Source organism: Pelodiscus sinensis, chromosome 4, assembly GCF_052426305.1.
Source record: "Pelodiscus sinensis isolate ZL-2025 chromosome 4, ASM5242630v1, whole genome shotgun sequence".
Lineage (NCBI taxonomy): Eukaryota > Metazoa > Chordata > Testudines > Trionychidae > Pelodiscus > Pelodiscus sinensis.
In genome coordinates this window covers 122,363,866-122,388,626 of record NC_143055.1, presented here as the reverse complement: position 1 = coordinate 122,388,626, position 24,761 = coordinate 122,363,866, and the positions used below count along the sequence as shown (strand labels likewise).

Below are 24,761 nucleotides of genomic sequence, written 5' to 3'. Positions count from 1 at the left end.
CAAAATCTTCACCCACTGTGTATACCCTTACCTCCCACATGGAACTTAAATTGGTCCTTCACTCAGTCAGAAAACCACCCTTCGAACCAATGGCAACTTCATCACTTACCTGCCTTACCATGAAGATGCTGTTCCTGCTGGCAATCACGTCCACAAGGCTGGTTAGTGAGCTTGTAGCGCTCACAGCCTCGCTTCCATATACGACTATTCACAGTATAAAGTTATTCTACGGCTCATCCATCCTTTTTACTTGAAGTTGGTTTTTAATTCCATATCAATGAGCTGATGGTCCTACCTACCTTCCCCTCCAGGGAAGAATCCATACAATATACTTTGGACATTAGAAGGGCAACTGTCTTCTATCTGGATAGGATTTGTTCCTTTCACGTATCCCAGAGATTGCTGGTATCCCTGGTTGAAATGTCAAAGGTAAAACCACTGTCTTCCCAGCGCATATCAAAGCTGATAATATCATGCATTACTACCTGCTACTCGCCCCAGAATAGATCATTATCAGTGACTCCAAAGGCCCATTCTGCCAGAGCGATGGCGACATCAGCTGCTTTCCTCAAGGGGGTGTCGCTCCAGGAAATATGCAGAGCAGCGACATGGTCATCCAACCATACTTTCATATAGCACTACGCCATTCCACCACTCTCCACAACAGATGTCACAGTAGCCACCGCAGTTCTCTCCACAATCTGTAGCAATTAATCAAAGCGCACCATCCATGTAAATGGCTACTACTACACAGTGAAGCACCAAAGGGGACATCACTCGAAAAAGAAAGAGAAGTTACTCACCCTGTTCAGTAACAATTGTTCTTCGAGATGTGTCCCCCTGTGAGTGCTCCACTATCCACTCCCCTCCCCACTTCTTTGGGCAATAATAGCAGCGCACAAGGGCCTCAAAGAAGAAACAGAGGGGAAAGTGGGAACGCCACTCTCTGCTTGCGCATGCTCAGTCCTCCTGATCGCTGCATGAAAGTCTCTGATCTGTGATGCCGGGACAAGCCCAACACCAACAGTGGAGCACCCAAGAGGACACACATCTTGAAGAACAACTGTTACTGCACAGAGTGAGTAACTTTTTTCTTTTTTATCTCTCCCACAAAGAGAACAGGCAAGTAATCTTATACGATTCAAATTCCATCCCTCTATCTCGATTGGTTCTCCCAGTCCTCTGGCCAACACCTTTGCTAGCTACCTGAGCTTAATCCCTTAGTCACTGTGTGCTGGTCAGCACTCCTGTCCATTACAGTCTCGAAGAACCATCATTACTGTACAAGGTGAGTAACTTCCTCTTATGGAAATAGTGAGGAAATACTTGGGAACAGTAATAGTGGTGTGAGATAGGAGCACAGTTCCTGCGGCCCTGGGGAGGGGTGTCTTCACCCTTTCGCCAAGTTCAGTCATTTCCCAACCTCTTCCCTCCCTCTGTCCTGTCTCTCTCCCCCCCCCCCCCCACATTGCACCTCTTTCCTCAAGCTCTCTCCCCCAAGGGGTGCTGCCTGGGGGATTATTAGTTGGCCTGGTGTGGGTTGGCCGCAGGGGTACCCCCCCTACATACACGCACTACAATGGCAGGAGCTGTGGGGAAGTCGAGTGACGTAGGAGCCTCTGCTCTGTTGCCATCTTCTGAGCCAGCCCGGTTGCTCTGCTGTGGGCCACGGGGATGTACTGGCAGTGGCACAAAACTAGCAGCCAGAAGTTGTTCTAGCCATGCTGTAGTACTGGTGGTGGCACCAGGCCCCTAGGGATTTTTTTTAAACCATCCAGAGCCAACAGGTGTGTGGAGTTGGATGTACGGAGGCCCCTTCACCCTGAGTTGTGCCAGAGCAGGTATCTGCTATCCCACTAGGAGGATTTGAGGACTGGAACTGGCCCTGTGGTAAATTGAGTTGGAGACCCCTGCCTTGCAACTAGGGGTTTATAATATGGATGGTCAGGCTTTTAACAAATTAGGATTGGCGAAATATTGCTATGGACGGGGGCAAAATGGAAGTTCTCTGCTGCCTCTGAATTTGAAAGATAGTCCTATATATAGAAATCTTTCTGATTTCTCCTCTAGCTGAGAATTTCTATCTTGGTGCTCAATGTCAGGAATAAAACAATTTAGTTTAGTCTGCACACTGAGACATCTTTTGTGTGAGCCCTTGCCACACTGTGTTATGACTGCCTTGTGTGAGCCCTTGCCACACTGTGTTATGACTGCCTTTTGTGGTTGATATATCAATTCAATTATCTAATATATTTTCTGGTTTTAAACTCAGCTGGCTTGTTGGATGTTGTGGTATCGCTGAAGAAATGACTTTCACGCAGCGCAAACCCAAACACAACTCTAGGTTGAAGTAAAATGCTAACTAATCTTTTTTCCTTTTCTTTCCAAAAGTTTGTACAATGAGGATAGAAATTTGCTCCGGATCAGAGAGAGAGAAAGGCGGAATCAGGAGGCTCTTCAGGAGAGGGAGCCATTCCTAGAAAATGCCCCCCTCTTTGCAGAACCTTACAAGGTATTGATATTGTATCATGTTGCAGAGATCGGGGGAAGGAGGTATGACCTTCATGTGCACTGGAACAACTCTACATGTTCAATAGAACCTCATCAATGTTCATTGCAACCCCAGTTGTTTAGCTTTACATGTTATTAAATGTTAAATTGGGAAACTTTGCTAATGGTGTAGTGGGGATGGCCAAATTGAAACCTCATGGTCTCTATGAACAAGCTGATGAGCACTTGTGACTCACAAGTACTGTCCATCCATTTCTAGGTCCCACTTGAAACAGGGAGATGAACTGGTGATTTGGGGAACTGCAGAAGTCCCAATTGCACCCTTTTCTCATATAGTTCAACACTTGTGCAAGCAGTTTCTTTCATAGACAGAAACTTCATGCATGAGTAAATGCTACCCAAGGGAGAGTGAAGCATGCATAATTGTAGCCCAAAATTGCGATAAAGCAGTATCTACTGAAAGTAAACCACTTACTGATATGCCTTTTCTTGAATCAAATTTTGGTTATCTTTTTAATTCTTTTATTTTCTCCTCTTTTTCCTGTTTCAGACTAACAAAGGAGATGCATTGTCCAGTCGAATTCAGAACATGCTGGGTAGTTATGAAGAGGTAAAAGAGCTAATCAGCACCAAGTTGCATCAGAATCTCATAGGGATACCCAAGAGCATTGTTCCTCAAATTCTCCAGGGAAAACCTGATCGCCCATTCTTTCCTGAAAAGACCAGCAGTATATTACCAACCTCATTCCAGCAAAACAACCGCCACCATCTCATGGGCTCTTTGGCTCCTCCTTCTGCTAGTAACTCCATCCATTATCCAAAGACACAATCAAGAATTGAACCAGCTGCAAGTTTGTACACCAAAACCCACACTTTGTCCAGTGCTCACAGCCAAGGCTCTGAACAGAGAGGTGGTGGTCAGGAAAGCCATCATGGTGATTGCCACAAGAAAAATGATAGCTGCGTTGATAAAGATAGTACCGATGAACTGCAAGCAACCCTTTCAGAGCTTTCTCCCTTACTATCCTCTTTGACTTCTCCAGTGGCACCCCTATCACCTCTACATTCCAGTCAGCATGTCCATTCCAGGTCACAGAACAGTGACAAAACTCACAGGCAGACTTACAACCGAATGGAATCTCCTCAGGACTTAATGGCAGGATTGCACGATAAAGAATCCCGGGACACTTCAGCCATTAATCTGGTCATTGCCACCCAACCATCTTCTCAAACATTTCCTCCAGCCTTGCCATCAAAAAACAGTGCAATGCAGCAGAAACCTACTGCATATGTAAGACCAATGGATGGCCAAGATCAGGCACCAAATGAGTCACCGGAGCTCAAGTCACTTCCAGAGGACTACCCTGGGCAGCCGTATGGGAAAATAGCAGATTTAAAGGCAAATGCTAAGGCCAAACTATCCAGATTGAAAATACCATCTGCGCCCATTGAGGTGAGTGAAATTGCTGTTCTTTTTCTGAGCAGTAGCTGCCAAGAGAATAACGTAAACTGAACATGTAGGGGAGTAGAACCTTTAGGGAAAGGGGCTGCTGGAAGAATTTATTGTCTGCACTTCATCATGTGGTGTGAGATCAGAGGTTTGAGAGAACTCTGTGATTGGATGGGGAAAAGACAGCACATTGTTTTGAAATACTTCTTAGGTATATTGCAGCTGCACCACCCTAAGCTACCTAGTGTAGCTTCTCTAAATTGACTAGAGAGAGCTCTCTGATCAGCTTAATTCCTCTAGCTCCCCGTTAGCAGCAGTAGCAACTAAAATGATTAGGGGTTTGGAACGGGTCCCATATGAGGAGAGGTTAAAGCGACTGGGACTTTTCAGTTTAGAAAAGAGGAGACTGAGAGGGGATATGATAAGAGGTATATAAAATCATGAGTGGTGTGGAGAGGGCCGATAAAGAAAAGTTATTTATTAGTTCCCTAAATAGAAGAACTAGAGGACACCAAATGCAATTAATGGGTAGCAGGTTTAAAACTAATAAGCGAAAGTTCTTCTTCACACAGCGTGTAGTCAACCTGAGGAACTCCTTGCCAGAGGAGGCTGTGAAGGCTAGGAGTATAATAGAGTTTAAAGAGAAGCTAGATAATTTCATGGAGGTTAGGTCCATAAAAGGCTATTAGCCAGGGGATAAAATGGTGCCTTGGTCTCTGTTTGTCATAGGCTGGAGAGGGATGGCAGGAGACAAATTGCTTGATCACTGTCTTTGGTCCACCCTCTCTGGGGCACCTGGTGCTGGCCACTGTCAGCAGACAGGATACTGCGCTAGATGGACCTTTGGTCTGACCCAGTACGGCTGTTCTTATGTTCTGATGTTCTTATGTAGCTATGTCAAGGTGAGAAACTCTCCTAGTGATATGATGCAGTCCGCACCAGCGCTTAATTACCCCTCTTAGCAAGAAAATTTATGTTGATCTTAAGGCACATCCCTGAGTGACATAAGGGTCTCTAACCTTTTAAAGCATGAGATCACTTTTTGAATTTCAGTGTAATCCAAGATCTACCTCAAATATAAATACCCTTGCCCTACTTCCTTCCCACCCCTGCTTACTGCATCCTGCCTCTCTTGCTTTTCCTCCCTCACTTTCACCAGGCTGGGGCAGAGAGTTGGGGTCATGCTCTGGTCTTGGATTAAGGGATCTGGAGTGTGAGAGGAGCCCTGAGGGGCTCTTGAGGCAGGCAGTTGGGATGTAGAAAGGGGAGTTCTAGGTGCAGGTCTGGGATGGTGTTTGGATGCAGGGGTGCTCGGGGCTGGGTCAGGGGCTTGGGGTACAGGAGGGAGTTCGTGACTGGGGTAGGAGTTTGAGAAGTGGGCTCCAGCTGGGCACTGCTTACCTCAAGGTGGCTCCTGGGTGGTGGTGCAGTGGGGCTAAGTCAGGCTCACCCCTGCCCTGGCCCTGCACAACTCCCCAGAAAACTCCCAGAAGCGGCCTGAGGCTGACTGCAGCAGCTGGTGCCCCAGGCAGAAGGTGCGATCGACGCCCCTGCCTGCACGGCCGTCAATGGCCGTGATGTAATCACGGGGCTCCCAAGGCAACTGCCTAGTTTGCCTAGCCTCACAGGCTGCCCTTGCAAACTCCATCATGTTGTGCCCCCTGTCTGCTCTGTAGAGAAAGGTTACAGAGTAGGAGGGGGCTCCCTGACATCAGCACCCTGTTCTCCACTGCACAGCAAGCAGGAGGATCCCCCGGGGGAGGGGCAGCTTCAAAGTAAAGGGCTGGAAATGCACAGCAGTGGGGGGAGGGGCAGCTGGAGTCCTGGCACTTGAGTCTCTTACCAAACTAGTCAGGGTCACCTGTCAGCGGTTCCAAGATCTACCAGTAGATCCTGATCTACTGGTTGGTGACCACTGCCTTATACAAACTTCAGAAACATTGCTGCTGCCTTGCTGATGCTACTGAAATTTGGAAGGCACTTCAGGAGACATTCACGAAAGAAATACCTCCTCAGAATGTTAAGCTCTGAGCAATAAAGAAGCAAATGGAGCAAACACTAACGCTATCTCCTTCACTTGCAAGCACTTTAACCCCTGGTATAAAGGTAGACACAGATCTTCTGAAAATGATGCTGCTGCCTCAGTTATTTCAGGAAGGAGCGAAACCATTTAATCAGTACATGTTTACTGATGATGTTTTAAACAAAGTCACTCTCCTGAATTGGTAGAAATCATTGACCAGGTCCCTTGAAACAGTTGTTCAGTTGCTAAGCCAGCTTTTCACAGCAGTAGCGTCCTCTGTAAGCGCGGAGAGAATGTTTTCATTATTTGGTAATTCGCTCAAAACTGAGAAATTGACTGTGAGTTGAAAAAGCAGGACATTTCTCATTTCTGTTTCAGTCTATAAATCAAAATGAGCATGGGAGTGGGGAAGATGAGAGTTAATTGTAGAAGTTTTAATGACACTGCACATTTAGTGTTGTGACTACTTGTCTGTTAGTTAATAAAATTTGAATATTAAAAAAAAAAGTTTAAGGACAACTATCAGCTGGCAACTCAAGAGACTGCTTTAATTGCAAGTGTGAAACAGTTATGTAATATTTAAGCTTTAGTTTAATAAAATGTGCTGCTATTGTGTTTGTCTGCAATTAGTTCTTGTCATTCCTAATGTACTGCTGCTGCATCTGCAGCTTGACACACGTGTAATGAGTATGATGTACTAGTTCCTAACTTGATTTTATTAATTTATCTTAAATATTACACAAATTATACCCTTTTAAATGTTGTAAAATGCTATACTTAGTAGTAAATACAAGTTTTAGTGATCACATTTGCACCATTGCTTTTAAGAAATATTTGAAACGTATCAGTGTGAAATTTGATTTAAATCAATGATTTTGTCTGTTATTTAAATCATGATTTATATCAACGATTTAAATCACTCTGCCCTGATAAAGAACCTCATCTCCAATTATGCTTCAAGATATATTTCATGATCTGATCTCAAACACTTTATTTCTGAATATGCTGAATGATTATCAGATTTCACAGTTGTATTTAGTTTGTAATCACTGTGAAATGCTTTGATAGATATGTGCATTTGATATAATGGTTCTGTTCAGTCTAGTAAAAGAAGTATAATTTTTAGATCATGAAGAAGTCTTATTGTTCTAACCTACTCATTACAAATTATTGTAGTAAAAATGCTTTTACTACTTAGGCATAGAGTCTCTGAGCACTGGAAACAGAGAGATTCATTCTTTAGAAGCTATCTAAGTAGAATCTTTAATGATTGAAATTAGTGTGGGGTTTTTTTAAAACAAAACTTCTCCCTGAAGTGCTGTGGCATCAGGCTAAAAGTTTTGACAGGAAACGGGGGTTAATTTTTCTTGTCAGGAGAGCTACCATGAATTTCCTCATTTTTATTGAGGCAGAGAAGGAAAAATGAAATTAAAATTTAGGAGCTTCTGGGTCTCTGCTTCTGCTGTTTCACACAACCCTGAAGTACTGATTGAATGTGACCTGATGGAATTTGATTTATTCCTGCTCTGCTCCTGTCTGCTACCTATATTTGGCACATTCTGATTTTTTTATTTGTTCAGCCCCAATTATGCATAATCCAAATCCAGTTTTTCCTATTGTCTCTTGGTATTATTTAAGAGGGTTTTTCTATGAAATAGCTAATTGAATTTCCAAGGCCTGTATGTCACCTGCAACTGCAAATTCATTGATGACAGCTTCTGCTCATGGCAACACTGACAAATTTAGCCTGGAGATTGAATAGACAAGCAGCTTCACTGTAGACTGCATTAATCCACAGTGGATAACTGTTCATTTTTTCACTTCCATACACAAACTGCATAGCTCTTCATCTCCTCCCCCCCGATTCTCCCCTTGCAATTTACCTTTTTCAAAGAGGCTTACTATACTGTGAGAAAACTGTAAAAATAGACCATAAATGAAAGTGAAATGTATTTGCCACCTACAGATATTTCACATTTTCTGTTAAGATCATAATTATTCCTGCAAGAAAGCCAGCGCCTAACATGGACCACTATCACCATAATTTCCAAAGTAACAACTGCAATGCTTTAAATGGGATTGATGCTATTGCAGGCCCAGGCAGTAGTGAAGGATGGTTGTGAGAGAGACTAAATCTTTAATGACTGTGTAAGGGGAAAGTGTCTGGGAAAACATTTGCTCTCTAGGGTCTTGTTTTGTTTTTTTTCCAAGCTGAGATTTCTGATTGTAAGAGGGTTCTCTCTATGTTTGCTGTAATGGGGTCTTATTGGAGTGTCATCTTCTGTCATGGTTCCAAAACATAAATGTTGCTTATTTTTCCATATAATCCTGTGCTAGCAGCAGGCACAACATGAACAAAATGGCCTCTGCTGGGATTACTCACACTGACATTACTTCAGTAACAACATTAATCATTAGCTATTTTCACTTCAGCAAACTTTCCAGTGATTTCCTATTCAAAACTCAATCCTCACATATTCAGTGGTTCCATTTTACACCCTTACTTTAACCATCCTTTTTCTTCCTTCAGTCTCCTGCCTCATTCACTACACATCTTCCAATTTTTGCAAAAAATGAAGGTGGGGTCCTATAACCCGGTAGCCTCCTTTACCACACAACCTTGATGCATTCCCATGGCAGGTCCATCTTATGCAGTGAATGAGGTAGTGTGGTGCTGTGAAAAAAACAGTATGCAATCATAGAATTAAAGGCTGTACTTTAATGCATACACACAGGGCTGCTAGTATAGTAAAGAGATTGAAATCCAGGACCTCGATGGTAGTGTTCTCTAAAATGCTTCCAGTTCCACGTGCAAGGCCAGTTAAATAGGCAGAACTGCAGAGTCTCAAAATGCATAGATGAGACAGTGGTGTAGGGAGGAGGTGTTTAGATTTATCTGTAACTGGGAAAACCTTTTGGAAGGGAGGATTTTATACAGGAAGAATGGACTCCACCTAAACCAAAAAGGAACCAGATTGCTGGCACTTAAAATTGAAAAGGTCATAGAGTAATTTTTAAACTAAAGGCTTGGAGAAAGCTGACAGGTGCGGAGGAGCACATGAATGGACAGAGACATCCATTAGGGGAGGCTCTGTTTAACAGAAATTCTCCATGTCCTAGTAAAGAGGAGAGGATGGAAAATGATATAATATGGGTAATATCAGATGAGAAACAGTCGAATGAAAGAGTCCCATTCAGTCACACCAAGAATGCGCAGACAGCTAAATAGTGATTAGTTTTTAAGGTGCTTATATACAAATGCTAGAAGTCTAAATCAGGGGTTCCCAAACTTTCTGACACAGGGACCAGTAAATCCATTCACAAACTTTTGGAGGACTGGTAACATACATTTACATAAGTGACGAGGAGTCCTGTGGCACCTTATAGACTTAACTGAAGTGTAGGAGCATAAGCTTTCGTGGGCAAAGACCCACTTCGTCAGATGCATGCATAAATATGCAGGCCAGGATCAGGCTGGAGATGACGAGGTGGATCCAATCAAGGAGGATGAGGCCCACTTCTAGCAGCTAATCTGGAGGTGTGAATTCCAAGAGAGCAGAAGCAGCTTTTGTAGTTAGCAAGCCATTCACAGTCTTTGTTTAATCCAGAGTTGATTGTGTCAAACTTAAAGATGAACTGTAGCTCAGCAGTTTCTCTTTGAAGTCTGGTCCTGAAGTTTTTTTTGCTGCAGGATGGCTACTTTTAGATCTGCAATGTGTGTCCAGGAAGATTGAAGTGTTCCCCTACAGCTTTTTGTATGTTGCCATTCCTAATATCAGATTTGTGTCCATTGATTCTTTTACGTAGGGACTGTCCAGTTTGGCCGATGTATATAGCAGTGGGGCATTGTTGGCACATGATGGCATATATTACGTTAGTAGATGTGCAGGAGAACGTACCAGTGACAGTATGGCTGATCTGGTTAGGTCCTGTGATGGTGTTGCTGGTGTATATATGTGGGCAGAGTTGGCACCGAGGTTTGTTGCAGGGATTGGTTCCTGAGTTCGAGTTATTATGGTGTGGTGTGTAGTTGCTGGTGAGAATATGCTTCAGGTTGGCAGGTTGTCTGTGGGCAAGGACCGGCCTACCTCCCAAGGCCTGTGAAAGCGAGGGATCATTGTCCAGGATGGGTTGTAGATCACTAATGATGCGTTGGAGAGGTTTTAGCTGGGGACTGTAGGTGATGGCCAGTGGTGTTCTGGTGGTTTCTTTCTTGGGCTTGTCCCGTAGCAGGAGGCTTCTGGGTACACGTCTGGCTCTGTCAATCTGTCTCCTCACTTCCTCGTGTGGGTATCGCAGTTTACAGAATGCTTGTTGAAGATCTTGTAGGTGTAGGTCTCTGTCTGAGGGGTTGGAGCATATGCGGTTGTACCTCAGTGCTTGGCTGTAAACAATGGATCGTGTGGTGTGTCCGGGATGGAAACTGGAGGCATGCAGGTAAGTATAGCGGTCGGTAGGTTTTCGGTATAGGGTGGTATTGATATGACCGTCACTTATTTGTATCGTGGTGTCCAGGAAATGGACCTCCCGTGTAGATTGGTCCATGCTTAGGTTGATGGTGGGGTGGAAGCTGTTGAAATCATGGTGAAATTCTTCTAGAGCCTCCTTCCCATGGGTCCAGATGATGAAGATGTCATCGATGTAGCGTAGGTAGAGAAGGGGTGTAAGTGGACGAGAACTGAGGAAGCGTTGTTCCAGGTCAGCCATAAAAATGTTGGCGTATTGTGGGGCCATGCGGGTGCCCATAGCAGTGCCACTGGTCTGGAGGTATATGTTGTCACCAAATCTGAAATAGTTGTGTGTGAGGATAAATTCACAGAGTTCAGCCACCAGTTGTGCTGTGGCATCATCAGGAATACTGTTCCTGACAGCTTGTACTCCATTTGCATGTGGGATGTTTGTGTAGAGAGCCTCTATAGCAATGGTGGCTAGGATGGTGTTTTCTGGAAGATCACCTATGCATTGTAGTTTTCTCAGGAAATCCGTAGTGTCACGAAGGTAACTGGGAGTGCTGGTGGCGTAGGGTCTGAGCAGAGAGTCCACGTAGCCAGACAGTCCTTCAGTGAGAGTGCCAATGCCCGAGATGATGGGGCGTCCGGGATTTCCAGGTTTGTGGATCTTGGGTAATAGATAGAACAACCCTGGTCGGGGTTCATTTACATGTTTGCATATTCATTAATCAAATGATGAATATTCAGATAAGTTTTCTGGTCCTCCCAAAGCCCCCGGTGCCAGCTTTAGCAAAGCTTTTGATATGGTCACCCACAATATTCTTGCCATCAAGTTAAGGAATATGGATTGGATAAATGGGCTGTAAGACAGACAGAAAGCTGGTTAGACCAGGGTTTCCCAAACTTTTTACTTTAGTTGGAACCCTTTTTTTTCAGTACTGTTTTTTGCAGCCCAAAAATATAAACACATAAAAAACAAACTGAGAAAATACCAGACATATAACATGTCCAGTATTTTCTCATTAGGTATGTTTTATTATTACTAGATGTATCAGTTTGTAGTTTTAAACTGCCTGGCTGCTAAATGTGCTTAGGTTGCATGAGTGTGTCTACCAGCCAGACCGTTTGCAACTACTCGAGGGGTGTGTGTGTTGGGGGGCAGGGGGATGGCACAATAGAATCCCCAGGCCAGACTCACTTGTGCTTTCTGGGGGAGGAAAGGGGAGCAGCGCCCCGAGATCTACATTTGGCTGGGTCAGTCCCGCTTCTCTCCCCTCTCCCCCCAGCTTCTCCTCCCAATCTCCCTTGGCCAGCCCCGCTGTCCGTGTCCAGCCCTGCTTCTGGCAGCCACTTCTCTCCCCCTGCCCCCATCTTCCCCGGCCAGCTCCCTACCCCTGACCTTGCACCCCCCGGCAGCCTTACATCCGGCCCCCCAATCTCTCCCAGCCAGCTCCGATGCCCCAGGCAAACCCTGCTTCCGGCAGCCTCTTCTCCCCTACTCGTCCTCCCGATCTCCTGGCCAGCTCCCTGGCCCTCGGCCAGCTCTGCTTCTGCCGGCTTTCCCCCCACCCCCCCAAATCTCCAAAACCCGCCTCAATTCCCCTGTCCAGTGCTGCTTCCGGTGGCCAGCTCTCCTCTCCTCCTCCTCCCCCAATTTCCCCTAGCTACGCCTCTGCCGGGAGCCGGAACATCGGGCTGCAGGTTATGCCCAGGCTGGCCAAGGGCTTGGTGGACCCAGTGCCACACGGGCACTCTGGGAGCCTGGAACACCTCAGGAGCCAGCAACCACACTGGGGCCCGGTATCTTTTTCCTGGTATCGGGCTGTGGCCCATAGTTTGGGAAACGCTGGTCTAAATAATAAGATGGATGAACTTAGAATGCCTGATATTGAATGAGGATATTGTTATAATAGGCATTATAGAAACTTGGTGGAATGAGAATAATCAATGAGACACAAAGAAGTGGCTTGTGCCCACAAAAGTCTGTGATACCATCTACATGTTTTGTTAACCTTTAAGGTGCTACTAGACTATTCGTTGTTTAAGTTTTTCCAGTTACAGACTAACTTGGCTACCTCTCTGAAGCAATGGGACACAGTCATTCCAGGATACAAAATATATCAGAAAGACAAAACAGATTGTGCTGGTGGGAGAGTGGCATTATATGTGAAAGAAAATGTAAAATCAAAGGAAGTAAAATTCATAAATGAACCAAACTGTTCCATAGATTCTTTAGAAGAAGTGGGTTGTACCCAGGAAAGCTTATGCTACCATCTACATGTTTTGTTAGTCTTTAAGGTGCTGTTAAACTGTTCATTGTTTTTTTAAGTTTTTCCATTAGAGACTAACTCGGCTACTCCTCTGAAGCTCTTTATGGATAGTAATCCCATGCTCTAATAATAAGAATATAGCAGTAGGGATATATTATCAGCCACATGACCAGGATAGTAATAGTGACCGTGAAATGCTAAGGGAGATTAGAGAGGATGTAAAAATTTTAAAAACCTCAATAATAATGGGTGATTTGAGTTATCCCCTTATTGGCTGGTACATGACACCTCAGGATGGGATGCAGAGATGAAGTTTCTTGACATCTTAAATGACTGCTTCTTGGAGCAGCTGGTTCTGAAACCCTCAAGAGAAGAAGTAATTCTTGATTAATCATAAGTAAGGATGTTAAGAAGCAGGTAACTGACTAATTGTGTAGTTGATACAATTTATATTGATGACACGATTAGTAGATAAGGGGAGGTGGGTCCTGGAGCTACCCCCCCAGTGCACCTCTGCAGTTTAAATGTAGTAGGAGTTGCCGCAGGGGTAGGTTCAGGACCTGGCGCAAGCTGGTACTGAGCAGTGCCGGGGGGACGGGACGGGACCAGCTTTTAAGCCAGCTCCCCCCAGCACCGGCTCTTGCTCTCCCCATCCTTTTCTGCCTCTCATACAGAGATAGGGGGGAGTGAGTAGTAGAGTAGTGACTCGACTAATTGCTTAGTCCTAGTCCTAAATGGAGCACAGAATCTGATCCAATAAGTGACTATAGCTGGACAGCTTGGAAATAGTGACCATCATATAATTAAATTTAACATCTCGGTGGCTGAAAAAACACTATAGCAGCCCAACATGGTGGCATTTAATTTTTTAACTTTTCAAAGACACCGTAATAGAAGCTCAACTTAAATGTATACCCCCCACATTAAATGTGTGCACTGGGCCATTTAGAAGTAGCTGAGAGAACTTATACCACTCTTTTTTTTTCAAACTGACAATAACAATAAAAAAAGCAATTGTTCTGAAGTGTAGTAACTCAATAAAATGGTTTTGTCAATTAACTTATAGTTTTCTGTACAAATCTCCCTCTGACCTAAGATGAGCAGTTACAAGCTGAAATAAATGTGTTGTTTTGGGCATTTACACTAAATATGAAAAATATGTTCACCCTTTACTATTAATTCAGTATTTTAGTTTAAATTGCATTATCAAATTTTGAAAAACAAATGTGCATAATGTACTAGCCATTGGGATGATTTTTTTCTTTGTCAAACTGCAGTAGGATTAGCTATAGTAAATTGAGTGCAGTTACTAATAACAACCCAAAAATCCCATGAACAGTTTGTATGGGAGATGGGAAACTCTCCAAACACTGAAGGATGTCAGACATCTTCAGGTTTGGTTACTATTCATGTCTGTATGAAGTGAAACTGAATGGTGTGAGGCATATTTATCAAACAGAAATAAAAAGCTTATTTTAGTGAAGTTCAGAGAGATCTTTTCAGTGTAGAAAAGTGGTACGTGTAAAGATGTCCTCGGTGATTACTCAAGTAAGAAAACAATGCGATGAAATATAAGAACAGTTTTGATTAGTTATTTTTATACAGCATGGCTTGAAGCAGAAGTATATTATGGCTATGTCTACACTGGCAGATATAAAGTGCTGGCGGTTACAACACCATACGCAGAGTGCAACAGTGGAAAGGCTGTTGGGTGTCCACACTTTCAACTGCCAGCCCAGTAGTGTGAGCACACTTGTGGCACTTGCAGCAGCTTTCAGAGCAGTGCACTCTCTACATTTTTCATGAGGTAATTTACCTGAAGTCTAGCAACTGTGGAATCAGTGCACACTAAGGGTATGTCTACACTACCCCGCTAGTTCGAACTAGCGGGGTAATGTATGCATACCGAACGTGCAAATGAAGCCCGGGATTTGAATTTCCCGGGCTTTATTTGCATAAGCCGGCCGGCGCCATTTTGAAATGCCGGCTTGTTCGAACCCCGTGCCGCGCGGCTACACGCAGCACGGGCTAGATAGTTCGAACTAGCAAGCCATTCCGAACTATCTGTACACCTCATTCCACAGATAGTTCGGAATGGCTTGCTAGTTCGAACTATCTAGCCCGTGCCACGTGTAGCCGCGCGGCACGGGGTTCGAACAAGCCGGCATTTCAAAATGGCGCCGGCCGGCTTATGCAAATAAAGCCCGGGAAATTCAAATCCCGGACTTCATTTGCACGTTCGGTATGCATACATTAGTTCGAACTAGCGGGGTAGTGTAGACATACCCTCAGTGCCTTGCCAGTGTGAACACCAGCACCAGGGGCTGATTTACTGCACAGTAACTTGCCAGTGTAGACTTGACCTATAATATCTAACTAAAAGAACCTCACATTGCTCATGCAATTATTGCTAATGTGAAATATGACAAACACGAAGCGGAAAAAATACAGAAACCAGCAGGAAAGCCTGAGCAAGGCCAGAAACAGATGACAACAGCCAAGCATTCCAACATGACAGCTTCAAAGCAAATACTTGAGAGCAGCAAGAGGTAGCTGCTGATATGCATGTTAATGAGCTCAAAACAATACCCTGCAACTCCGTGCATATTGTTGCCAGTTTCAAAAGTAAAAACAGACCTCTAGCTTAGAAGAAAAGGTGAGAGTGGCCCCAACTGTCTATTTATGAGAATGTGAGAGTTTGTGCCTGTTCATGGGAAATACATGGAAGAATGACCTCCAAGCTTTCTCATTCTGGACCTTTATGTGAAAGGCAAGGGTCCTTTTTTGTAAGTTTATAATCTAGTTATCATAATTTACACCCCAGAACATCCATGGTGCACTCAGTATTTGAAAGACTGCTATCAGATTACTTTTGACAAAGAAGCTGTATATTTGTTACACGAAAAGTTGATATTTCATAATGAGACTACTTTTTCTTCTGGTAAAAATATTTACCCATTTGTATATAGATCAGGTTTTTGAAATAGTGCTAGTTAAGAAGTCTAAAGCCTTCTTATCTTCCTGTCCTACCACCAGGGCAGGAAGAGAGGAAGAAAACCTTATGTCTTGTGCAGCACTAACTTGTGTCAATTTACTTTTGCTTTCTGAAAAGTTCCTGCAGGATTCATTCTCCAGCTTGTGGCATCTTACACCATGTTAATTAAAGTAATGGAAATAGGAATGGTAAACATATTCAATGGAAATTATAAATCAGGGTTATTTATTTTTAAATATGTAACTGATGCTTGCTCTTTTTTTTTTTTTTAACCAAACCAGAAAGGGCAGTTGAAAATGTCTGCTTTGTAACATGGGTCATTCAATTGGGTGACTACAATGTAGTCTAGACATAGCCACAATGGGGAGCATGCACTTGTGCTTCAGAGCTGCAGGGAAGCTGCAAGGAGAGGAGGGCGTGGGGCTGGAGTGCCAATGTGGGCTTCCTAATGCTGGGGGGAGGGAGGGGCTTAGGTTTCCCACCCCTGATTTAAATCATTGCTCTGGGGTGGGGCTGGAGTTGAGGGGTTCAGTATGCAGACTGCCCAGAGGGGAGAGGACTACCCCAGCCCTCTCCTACCGCAGCAGCTTGGGACCATGTGAGAAATACTTCTCCATGGCTGCTGCAGCTCTAGCAGGGAGAGGTGGGGGAAAGGTGTATACCCCTGGCTGGGGCAGGTCCAAGTTCATCAGACCCCTTCACTCCCCAGTCAGAGTGAGGCATGCAGCAAACTATGCACTTTCTTCTTGCTCCCTGACAAAGGGGAACAGCCAGAAATGTTACCATACGTATCAGGAGTGAGCAAGCTTCAGCCCCCCTCTCACCTCCCTAAATGGAGGCTGGGAGGTTGGAGGTTTGGGATTGGGGCAGTACCAAAGGGGGGGGGTGCCTCCGACTAGCCCCTTTCACATGCCTGATGATTATCTCTTTTCCTTATGGTTTTCCGAGAAGCAATCCCATTCCAGTGACATTCCATTTTTCTGGCACAACCAACCCCTGACTTTGTTTTAAGTCATGAGAGGAAACTGTATACCAAATTTGGTGGTCCTAGCTTTTACTGTTTAGGAGGAGTTCCTGAACAGACAGACAGACTCACTGAGAGACTGTCTCAAATATAGAGTAGATATAGGGCAATTGTTTGTCTAATTTTTGTTAGAAGAATTTGGGCCCAAGTTTCTTTAAGTCTTTATTGCCAGGTGCTATGTTTACTTTTGTGTGTGATCCCCTTGATGTAACTGAGACTGCATATCATGTTGGGTCATGCTGTTAATTTGTGTGTCATGAGAGAAGATAGTTGGTGGATTAAAAACACTGTGTTTGTTTTTTTTTATTTTAAAAGTATTTCGTGTACATACTTCACATGGTGTGAATATATTGTGATATGCATGCACACCCTTCTTACCAGCATTCTATCCAATTAACCATCTGGTTAATAAAAACCCCAAACAAACTCTCCTTCCCAATTTAAATCCGAGTCCTCAAAATAATCATACATTTTTCTCTGACTTGAGGGAGGGATTCTACCGACAACAAACCTTCTCTCCTTCAAATACACAAAGAAATGCAGTTCGGAACCGGAAAAACAATAAGGCTGTCTCTGAAGTTGGGTAAGGATGGGCCAAAGTAAAATTAGACACAAGAACAAGTATTCTTGTAATATCTTTTTTTTATTTTTTTAAAGGAACGTTTGCTTTCAGGTGATGAGAACATGTGTTACCATTTTACCTTTCACTGTAAATTTCCATCCCTTTTTATACATTTGGTCAGGATTGTTATTTTTTTGCAGTAGCACTCAGAGGACACAATCAAAATTGGTGCCTAGTTGCTCCAAGTGCTTGACAAACATCTATCAAGTGAATTCATGTGCTAATCAGCACATGATATTTTGAAGGGATCGTTATTTGTAAAAATGCAGAAGCTATTGCTTGAAAAAAACAAACCGATTTTATGTTCCCTTAATTTCATCATTTATTACATGTCTATATCTATAAAGAATTCTGTTCCATTGAAATACTAAATTAGCATTTAAAAAAAGACTCAAGCGTGCAGGTATAAATATGTAAACACAAAAGGCTACTTGTTATGTGATTTAGCAGGTGATTCCCACTGGACATGATGATTTTCTCTTCTGTACCTTTTCTCTAGACACAGCCACAGGTTTTATACCTGATGAAAATAAAATATTAACAAAATACCAGAGCGGCAATAAAATCTCACATTATAACATCTTCAACCAGCTTATTTTGTAGGATTGAAAACTCTCCACATGGTCCTTTGCACAAGTCAAAATTGCCAAAGGGACAGATGTTGCCAATTTCAAATGTACAGGGGAAAGGCAAATATTGCTAAGCAACCATGTACTTGAGAGAGCGTTTTTAGGAGAGGAGCCAAGGGAGTTATGCCTGGGAGCGCTCTCTGCTTCTCATGGCTCAGTGCAAGGGAAGTTCTTTCCTGTCAGGGCTATCACTGCGGCTGCCAGCACAAAAGATATTAACCTATTGACACTGATTAGGGTTGACAAGGGAATGTATGAAAACAGGAAAATTCTCTTGCCATGTGGGAAGACAGTAAGACATGTTCAAAGAGGTAAGTGCACCACACAAACATGATTTAGTGTTAAGCTGCCTCTTTTAACACAACTTAAGGTGTTTACTGCAGGGGGAAGGTTTGAGGTGAGAGAAAATTGCTGAGTGGAAGATTTTGACTGCAATTTTTTGTCATTTATCTATAAATAGACAGTTGAAGGAATTGTGGTTTGTTTGGGGTTTATATTGCCTTTTATTTAAAGGCTTTTTCATTGAAGAAGATTCCAGTGAACTTCTGTAGCTATCAAAGGACAAAAGAGCTTGTAAACAAGACAAGCTTTAATGGCATAGGTATAACTGTGCCCCTCCTTTTTTCCCTCCCTTGCACACAGTTGATAAATAATTGGCAGATTGTGCCTGTTTCTTTTATTTAATTGTCTTGGATTCCATTGGAGATGTTTCTTTTGAGAGGATGAGTATGCCAAGGCTTGTAACTGTGGGTGAAGGTATTTCTGGTATCTAAATCCAGCTCTATAATTTCAGGAAAACTACAAAATTTTGGAATGTTGAATTTTTTTCCATCGTAGATCAAAATCCCAACTTCCCAGGATAACTTACTTAACTGCCATCTGCATTCCTGGAACTTGCACCTGTGGGCATGGGGTGTGGGTGTGTTGTTTTTAAAAAACGTAAAATTATTAACAGATAAATATTTAGCACACTCTATATCATTTTTGTTGTTAATAACTGCCAGATAGCCCATTTCAAGTGACACTTTGTGGATCAAAGATAGTATATAAATACATTATATGCTTTAGGGTAATAACCATTTTGTGGAATTTTTTTTGGTTTTTGTTTAAAACATCTACTGTGATCAGATTCTAATGCTGTTCTCCATAATATAGGGCAGGGCAGAGGGAATACATTGCTACCATAAGCCATTGGAAACATGGTTGTTGCCCTGGGTTTTGGTGAAAGTTGTCTGGATGTTAAAAGAGGGAAAGACGGGATATGTACTGCTGTTGTAAAATATACATACTGTTCAGCTGATTCATGTAGTTTGCCTGTGGCATTCAAGTCTCTGCAAGAGGCTACAGTCAAATGCCACAAGTAGATTTTCAATTAAGACTGTTTTGGTAACAATATTTATAGTTATATATGCTAAGTTATAATTAGATTAGAAGATTTGTTCAGCAATGCTCGGGTCCTTTAACTCAATTTCAGTTTTTTGGAAACTAAACTGAAAATGTACATTTTTAATTTAAATCATTGCTCTGGGGTGAGGCTGGGAATGAGGGGTTCAATACACTGGCTGCCCCAGGGAGACAGGACTACCCAAGCCTTTCACCACAGCTGCTTGGGGCCTGATGAGAAGCACCTCACCATGACTGCTGCAGCTTCAGTGGGTATAGCCAGCAGAGGTTCATATCCCCTGACTGGTTCAGGTCCAGGTTAGGCTGGGTGGGGGCCATGGAAGGATCACCTGTCCCCTGACAGGGCAGCTCTGGGTTGGCTGCCATGGTTTGGGGGGAAAGACATCCCCTCTTCTAGCCCTAGCATGGAGTAGACACAGCTGGGGGCAGGGAAGAGGCGCCTCCACCCCTGGCTCCAGCACTGAGCTGCCATGGCTTGAGAAGGGCTGGAGGTGAGGCACTCCCTCCCATAATCCCAGCACAAAGCTAACATAGCTGGGGTTGTACTTGATTTGGTGATTCTGTATCTTTCCTGTATGGTTTTATGAGCAGAAATCCCATTCTAGGCACATTGTTTTCTTGGCACAATCTTACATTGTTTTAAGCTATGGTAAGAGGAAGCTATATACTAAATTTAGTGGTCCTGACTCTTACCATTTAGGAGTTTTTGACCATACAGGCAAACTCTCTCAAATATACAGTAGATTCTCCCATTTCAAGGTATCAAATGATCTTTGTAGTAGATTAGAAAAGAATTTTACTTGTCATGTACAAGATTGTAGATTTGGCCAGAGGCACTATGGGAATTTGTCTTCCTCTGTAGTCTCCCAGGTTGGCCACTTTCAGAGTTTGAAGTCCAGTCATCTAATGTATTATAGCTAATTCTTTGCTTCCTTATAGCACTGGTTATTGCTGCCCTATAGTTTTGACACTTGGAAATGCTCATACATATAATTTTGAAATAGCGTACAGAATACTCACATTTACAGTATAAAAGATTCTTTCCTTGAATCACTTCACTCAGTTCAACTTATTTATTTTTAAATTTAGTAATGGGTCTTTGTGATGGGGTGCACCCACACCGCACTGATAGTGAAGGAGTTAACCAGGGCTGCTGGGCTGAGAAGGCCCCTCCCCCTGCTGGGCATGTTCCAGCTGCAGGGTCAGTATAAAGGCCAACAGAGCAGCTCAGTCTGGGCTAACCACTAAGGGGAAGGAGCTCTTGCCAGAGCTGAGGAGCAACCACACCCGCGGGATCAGCCAGAGCAGCCACACCAGCTGGACCCGCAGTCGCCACCAGAGCCGCTGTCTTAGCAGGAGCGGTGGCCGCTACAGCCATCTCTAGAGCCCCCATGCCACAGCCGCCGCAGCTACCTCCACGGCCACTGTGCCCGTCACGAGCGATCGCAACAGCTGTGACGCCTACTGCTACAGTGCCAGCCACTGATGCCAGGCCAAACCCAGCCCCTGGCGCATTTGCCAGCCCAGGTGGGAGCGGGTCCAGCCGGCAGGCGAAGGTAGGAAGTGGCACAGGGCAGGAGATAACCCGGAGAGCTCAGCGTGCTTTGGGGCCCCCACCGATCCAGTGGTGGGAGACACCCACTACTGATAGGGCCCTGGTCAGGGGCCCCGTGAAGAGGGAGGGCTTGGGCCCTCCACCCCCCTACCCTGACACCCCAGACAGGGGGCAGCACAGACTCAGCCACTAGGCCCTATTGACCTCCAGATAGTGACCAGTACAGACTAGGCTGCTAGGTCATATTCTCCCCTCCTAAAGGGGTGCGGGGCGCGTGACCCTGTGACAGTCTTTATTTTTGTTAGACAAGTTAAATGGCATTTGGAATTATTTAATTACTACAAGATTTAGCCAGTGCAGCTTGGGTGCTTAACTCAATTTTTGGTTTTTAGAGAATAAAATGAAAATGTACGTGCTTCATTTAAATCAGAACTGACTCACATGAGGAGCCTGCTTAAAGATCAGCTCCCTGCACCTGTCAGTTCCCATCTGCCACCTCACCTTCTGCACTGCTGCCTCTCTATCAGAGGCAGCAGCTCAAGAGTGAGGCAGATCTGGTGCTCAAGGGGGGAGCCAGCTTTTAAGCCAGTTCCCCACAGACTTCACCTCATGCTCCCCCGTCTTTGCTTCCTCTGATACAGAAGCAGCAAGGTGGGGAAATGAGCACAGTCAACAGGATTAACTGATAAGCCCAAGCTTATTGGTTAATTGTGTAGTTGTCTACCTGTTGATATCCCTAGTATTAACAATGCTTCATATCACTGTGAAACTAGTAAAAAATCTTCATGGCCTTCATTAAAGGTTTGGGTGCTTTCTTATGCATGTATACGTGTGTAGCAACTTAAAAACTAAGAAGAATGGCAGTACATCATGACATGGTTGTTGGTACTTGGACCATTGCACCTCAAACAAAATGCAGTATTGAATTTTCTAGTGATTTCAGCAGTTCAGAGGCTAGCAAAAGAGACTTTGGAAATCCATACCTGATTTCTTTGCATGAACTAAGAACAAAGAAAACAAACTAAGCACAATATTACTAGATATTTCATTTAACAATCTTTTTTTTCTTTCTCTTACTTTAAGACTCTTTCCCTTTGAGGAGAGCTAGGAAAAAATCTTATGTTGTTTGCTTTGTCTTATAAGAAAAGGTGGATCAATAATTCTCAATTTAGGAGCTATTTTTTCCCTCTTTTGCTAGTTGTAATGATTGTAGAAAATGATACTCCACCTCAGCATAGAGTGTTGTTCAGCAATGCCAGTAAAATCTTTATTTTAGGTGGTTTAAATAGGAATTATTCAGATGTGCATTTTGCTTACTTAAAGGATAAATTGTAACTGTCAGTTCTTTGATGATGGTCACTTTAGCTGAAGTTTAAGATATAGCTTCTGTTCACTTCCCATTGTTCATTGCTCATAGCCGTGTCAGTTGTCACATGATTATTTGCTTGCAGTGTCTGTAAGTCCTATCTAAGATGTGGCTTTCATTGTGCTGGGCACAGAATGAGCCGGTCACTGCCACAGAAATTGTACAGTCTAAATAGAAAGGACAAAAATGAGAGAAAGGAAATACTATTCCTGTGTTTGGAGATGGATAACTGAGATAGGGAGAGAAAGAATAACTTGACCAAAGACCGCCAGAAAGTCTTTAACAGATCTGAGAACAATTCCTGGTTCTGCTGAGTCCTGGGTTAATGTCTTAACCATGTGACTTTTCTTCTAGTCTTTAGAAGAGATGTTCATTTTCTTGGAATTTTGCCATTGTGCTCCAGGATTTTAGCTTTAATTTAAACACTATTAAACAATATTTGAAAGGAAGACTGCTAAGAGAGATTACTGTGAGAGAAGTGGAAACTGGCCAGCTAAACCAAAGGAGTATTAATTCTCCTGTTTTGAACCAGACAGTCCAGTATTTGAGCTTTCTGTTTGGGAAACAAATTGAGAAAATATAAATGTCCGGTATTTTCTAAATAAGATGTAATGTCAAGTGTGTCTGGTATTTTTGTTGAAACCATCTGGCAACCCTATGGATAGTGGGAAAGCATGGAGTGGGGAAAATAGTAACTGTCAAAGCATGAAACAAAGAATCCAAATCTCCTTCCTTGCCCTAGATTTAAAATTTGTATTTCAGACCCCAGAAACCTCAAGTAGTTTTTGCTTGTCAGAAAAAAAGATCAGACTTGCTTTCCTTTGTACCAAAGAACCGTTGTTATGGGATGCATAATCCTAGGGATGAGGATTCCATGACCAACTCTCCTAAGAGAAGGAGACGGGTGGTGGTGGTTGGGGATTCTCTCCTCAGAGGAATGAAGTCATTCATCTGCCATCCAGACCGGGAATCTTGAAGTGTGCTACTTGCCTGGAGCTAGAATTCAGGATGTGACTGAGAGTCTTCCCAAACTGATCAACCTTTGGACTGCTACCTCTTCCTACTTCTCCAGGGAGGAACTAATGATACAGCCAAGAATGACCTTGCAGATTATGTAGCGCTGGGAGAAAGGATCAAGGAGTTTGAGGCACAAGTGGTGTTCTCATCCAGCCATCCTCTTGAAAGAAAAAGTCCAGATAGGGAACATCAAATTTTGCAAGCAAGTGCATAGTTGCACACGTGGTGTCAGAGAGAGGGCTCTGGATTTTTCAACCATGGGATGCTGTTCTGGGCACAAGGGTTGCTAGGAAGAAATGGCGGTCTACCTAATAAAGGGAGAGAAGAGCATCTTTACAAGCAGGCTGGCAAACCTAGTGAGGAGTTCTTTCCTTGAGGGAAATGCAGAAGTGGGATACCGGGATGAAACACAAGGAGAAAGGTAGGGTTACCAGATGGTTTCACAAAAAATACTGACCCCCCCCCCCCCCCTCAAACAAACAGTAAAAAATTCTGGTGATCATGAGATGGTAGATTTCAGGATCCTGACCAAAGGAAGAAAGGAGAGCAGCAAAATACACATCTTGGACTTCAGAAAAGCAGACTTTGACTCCCTCAGGGAACTGATTGGCAGGATCCCCTGGGATGCTAATATGAAGGGAATCCAGGAGAGCTGGCAGTATTTTAAAGAAGCCTTATTGAAGACACAGAAACACACCATCCCTATGTGTAGTAAGAAAAAAGCAAATATGGTAGGCGACCAGCTTGGCTTAGCAGTGAAATCCACGGCAAGCTTAAACACAAAAAGGAAGCTTACAAGCGGTGGAAACTCAGACAGGTGACTAGGGAGGAGTATAAATATATTGCTCGAGCATGCAAGGGTGTAACCAGGAAGGCCAAAGTGCAATTGGAGTTGCATCTCATAAGAGATATGAAGGATACTGGGGGGATGCAGGCCCACCTGCTCCACTGCATCCCAGCCCAGGGCCCTAACAGTAGCAGCATGGGCTGCCCCCGGGTCAGCGGGGGTCCAGGCCACAACGTGCTGCCCAACCAACCTCCATTTTGTCAGCCAGCTCGGGGTTGACTTTCCCTGGGTCACTTCCCAGTTCCCCCTCTGTGAGCCTACCTGTAGTGTCTGCTGAGTCTCAGGATCCTCTGCGAATGACAGCACTGGCAGGTCTGGGTCACTCACTGGTCCAGGTGGTGCAGCCCAATCTCCGGGGCCTCATATGGACTCTGGCCATCTCAGCCCATCTTCAGAGCCTGGCAGTGGTTGGAGTGGGCTTGGTCCATCTCCAGGGTCAAGCAGCAGTCCTGAGAGCCCAACCCAGTCATCCATGGTATGGCAGCGCTGCCGTGCCTCCCTCCTGGGGAGGCCAGGGATGGCGTCTGACCTGCTCACCTGCTGGGCTTTAACCGAATTCTCAGCCCTTGCTCTTATATTCCCAATCCCGCCCTTCCA

General features: G+C 44.0%; 1 protein-coding gene across 4 annotated transcripts in view; it reads left to right on the top strand.

Annotated features, from left to right (window-relative positions):
• The window catches only part of AFF1 (ALF transcription elongation factor 1), a 169,297-nt gene that overhangs the window by 51,848 nt on the left and 92,688 nt on the right, over positions 1–24,761 (top strand). For all 4 annotated transcript variants that reach the window (XM_006115336.5, XM_006115334.5, XM_006115335.5 and 1 more), the window contains 2 exons: positions 2,392–2,512; positions 3,062–3,964. In XM_006115336.5, coding sequence (XP_006115398.3) covers positions 2,392–2,512; positions 3,062–3,964 — 1,024 coding nt within the window. The remainder of the gene's footprint in view (positions 1–2,391; positions 2,513–3,061; positions 3,965–24,761) is intronic.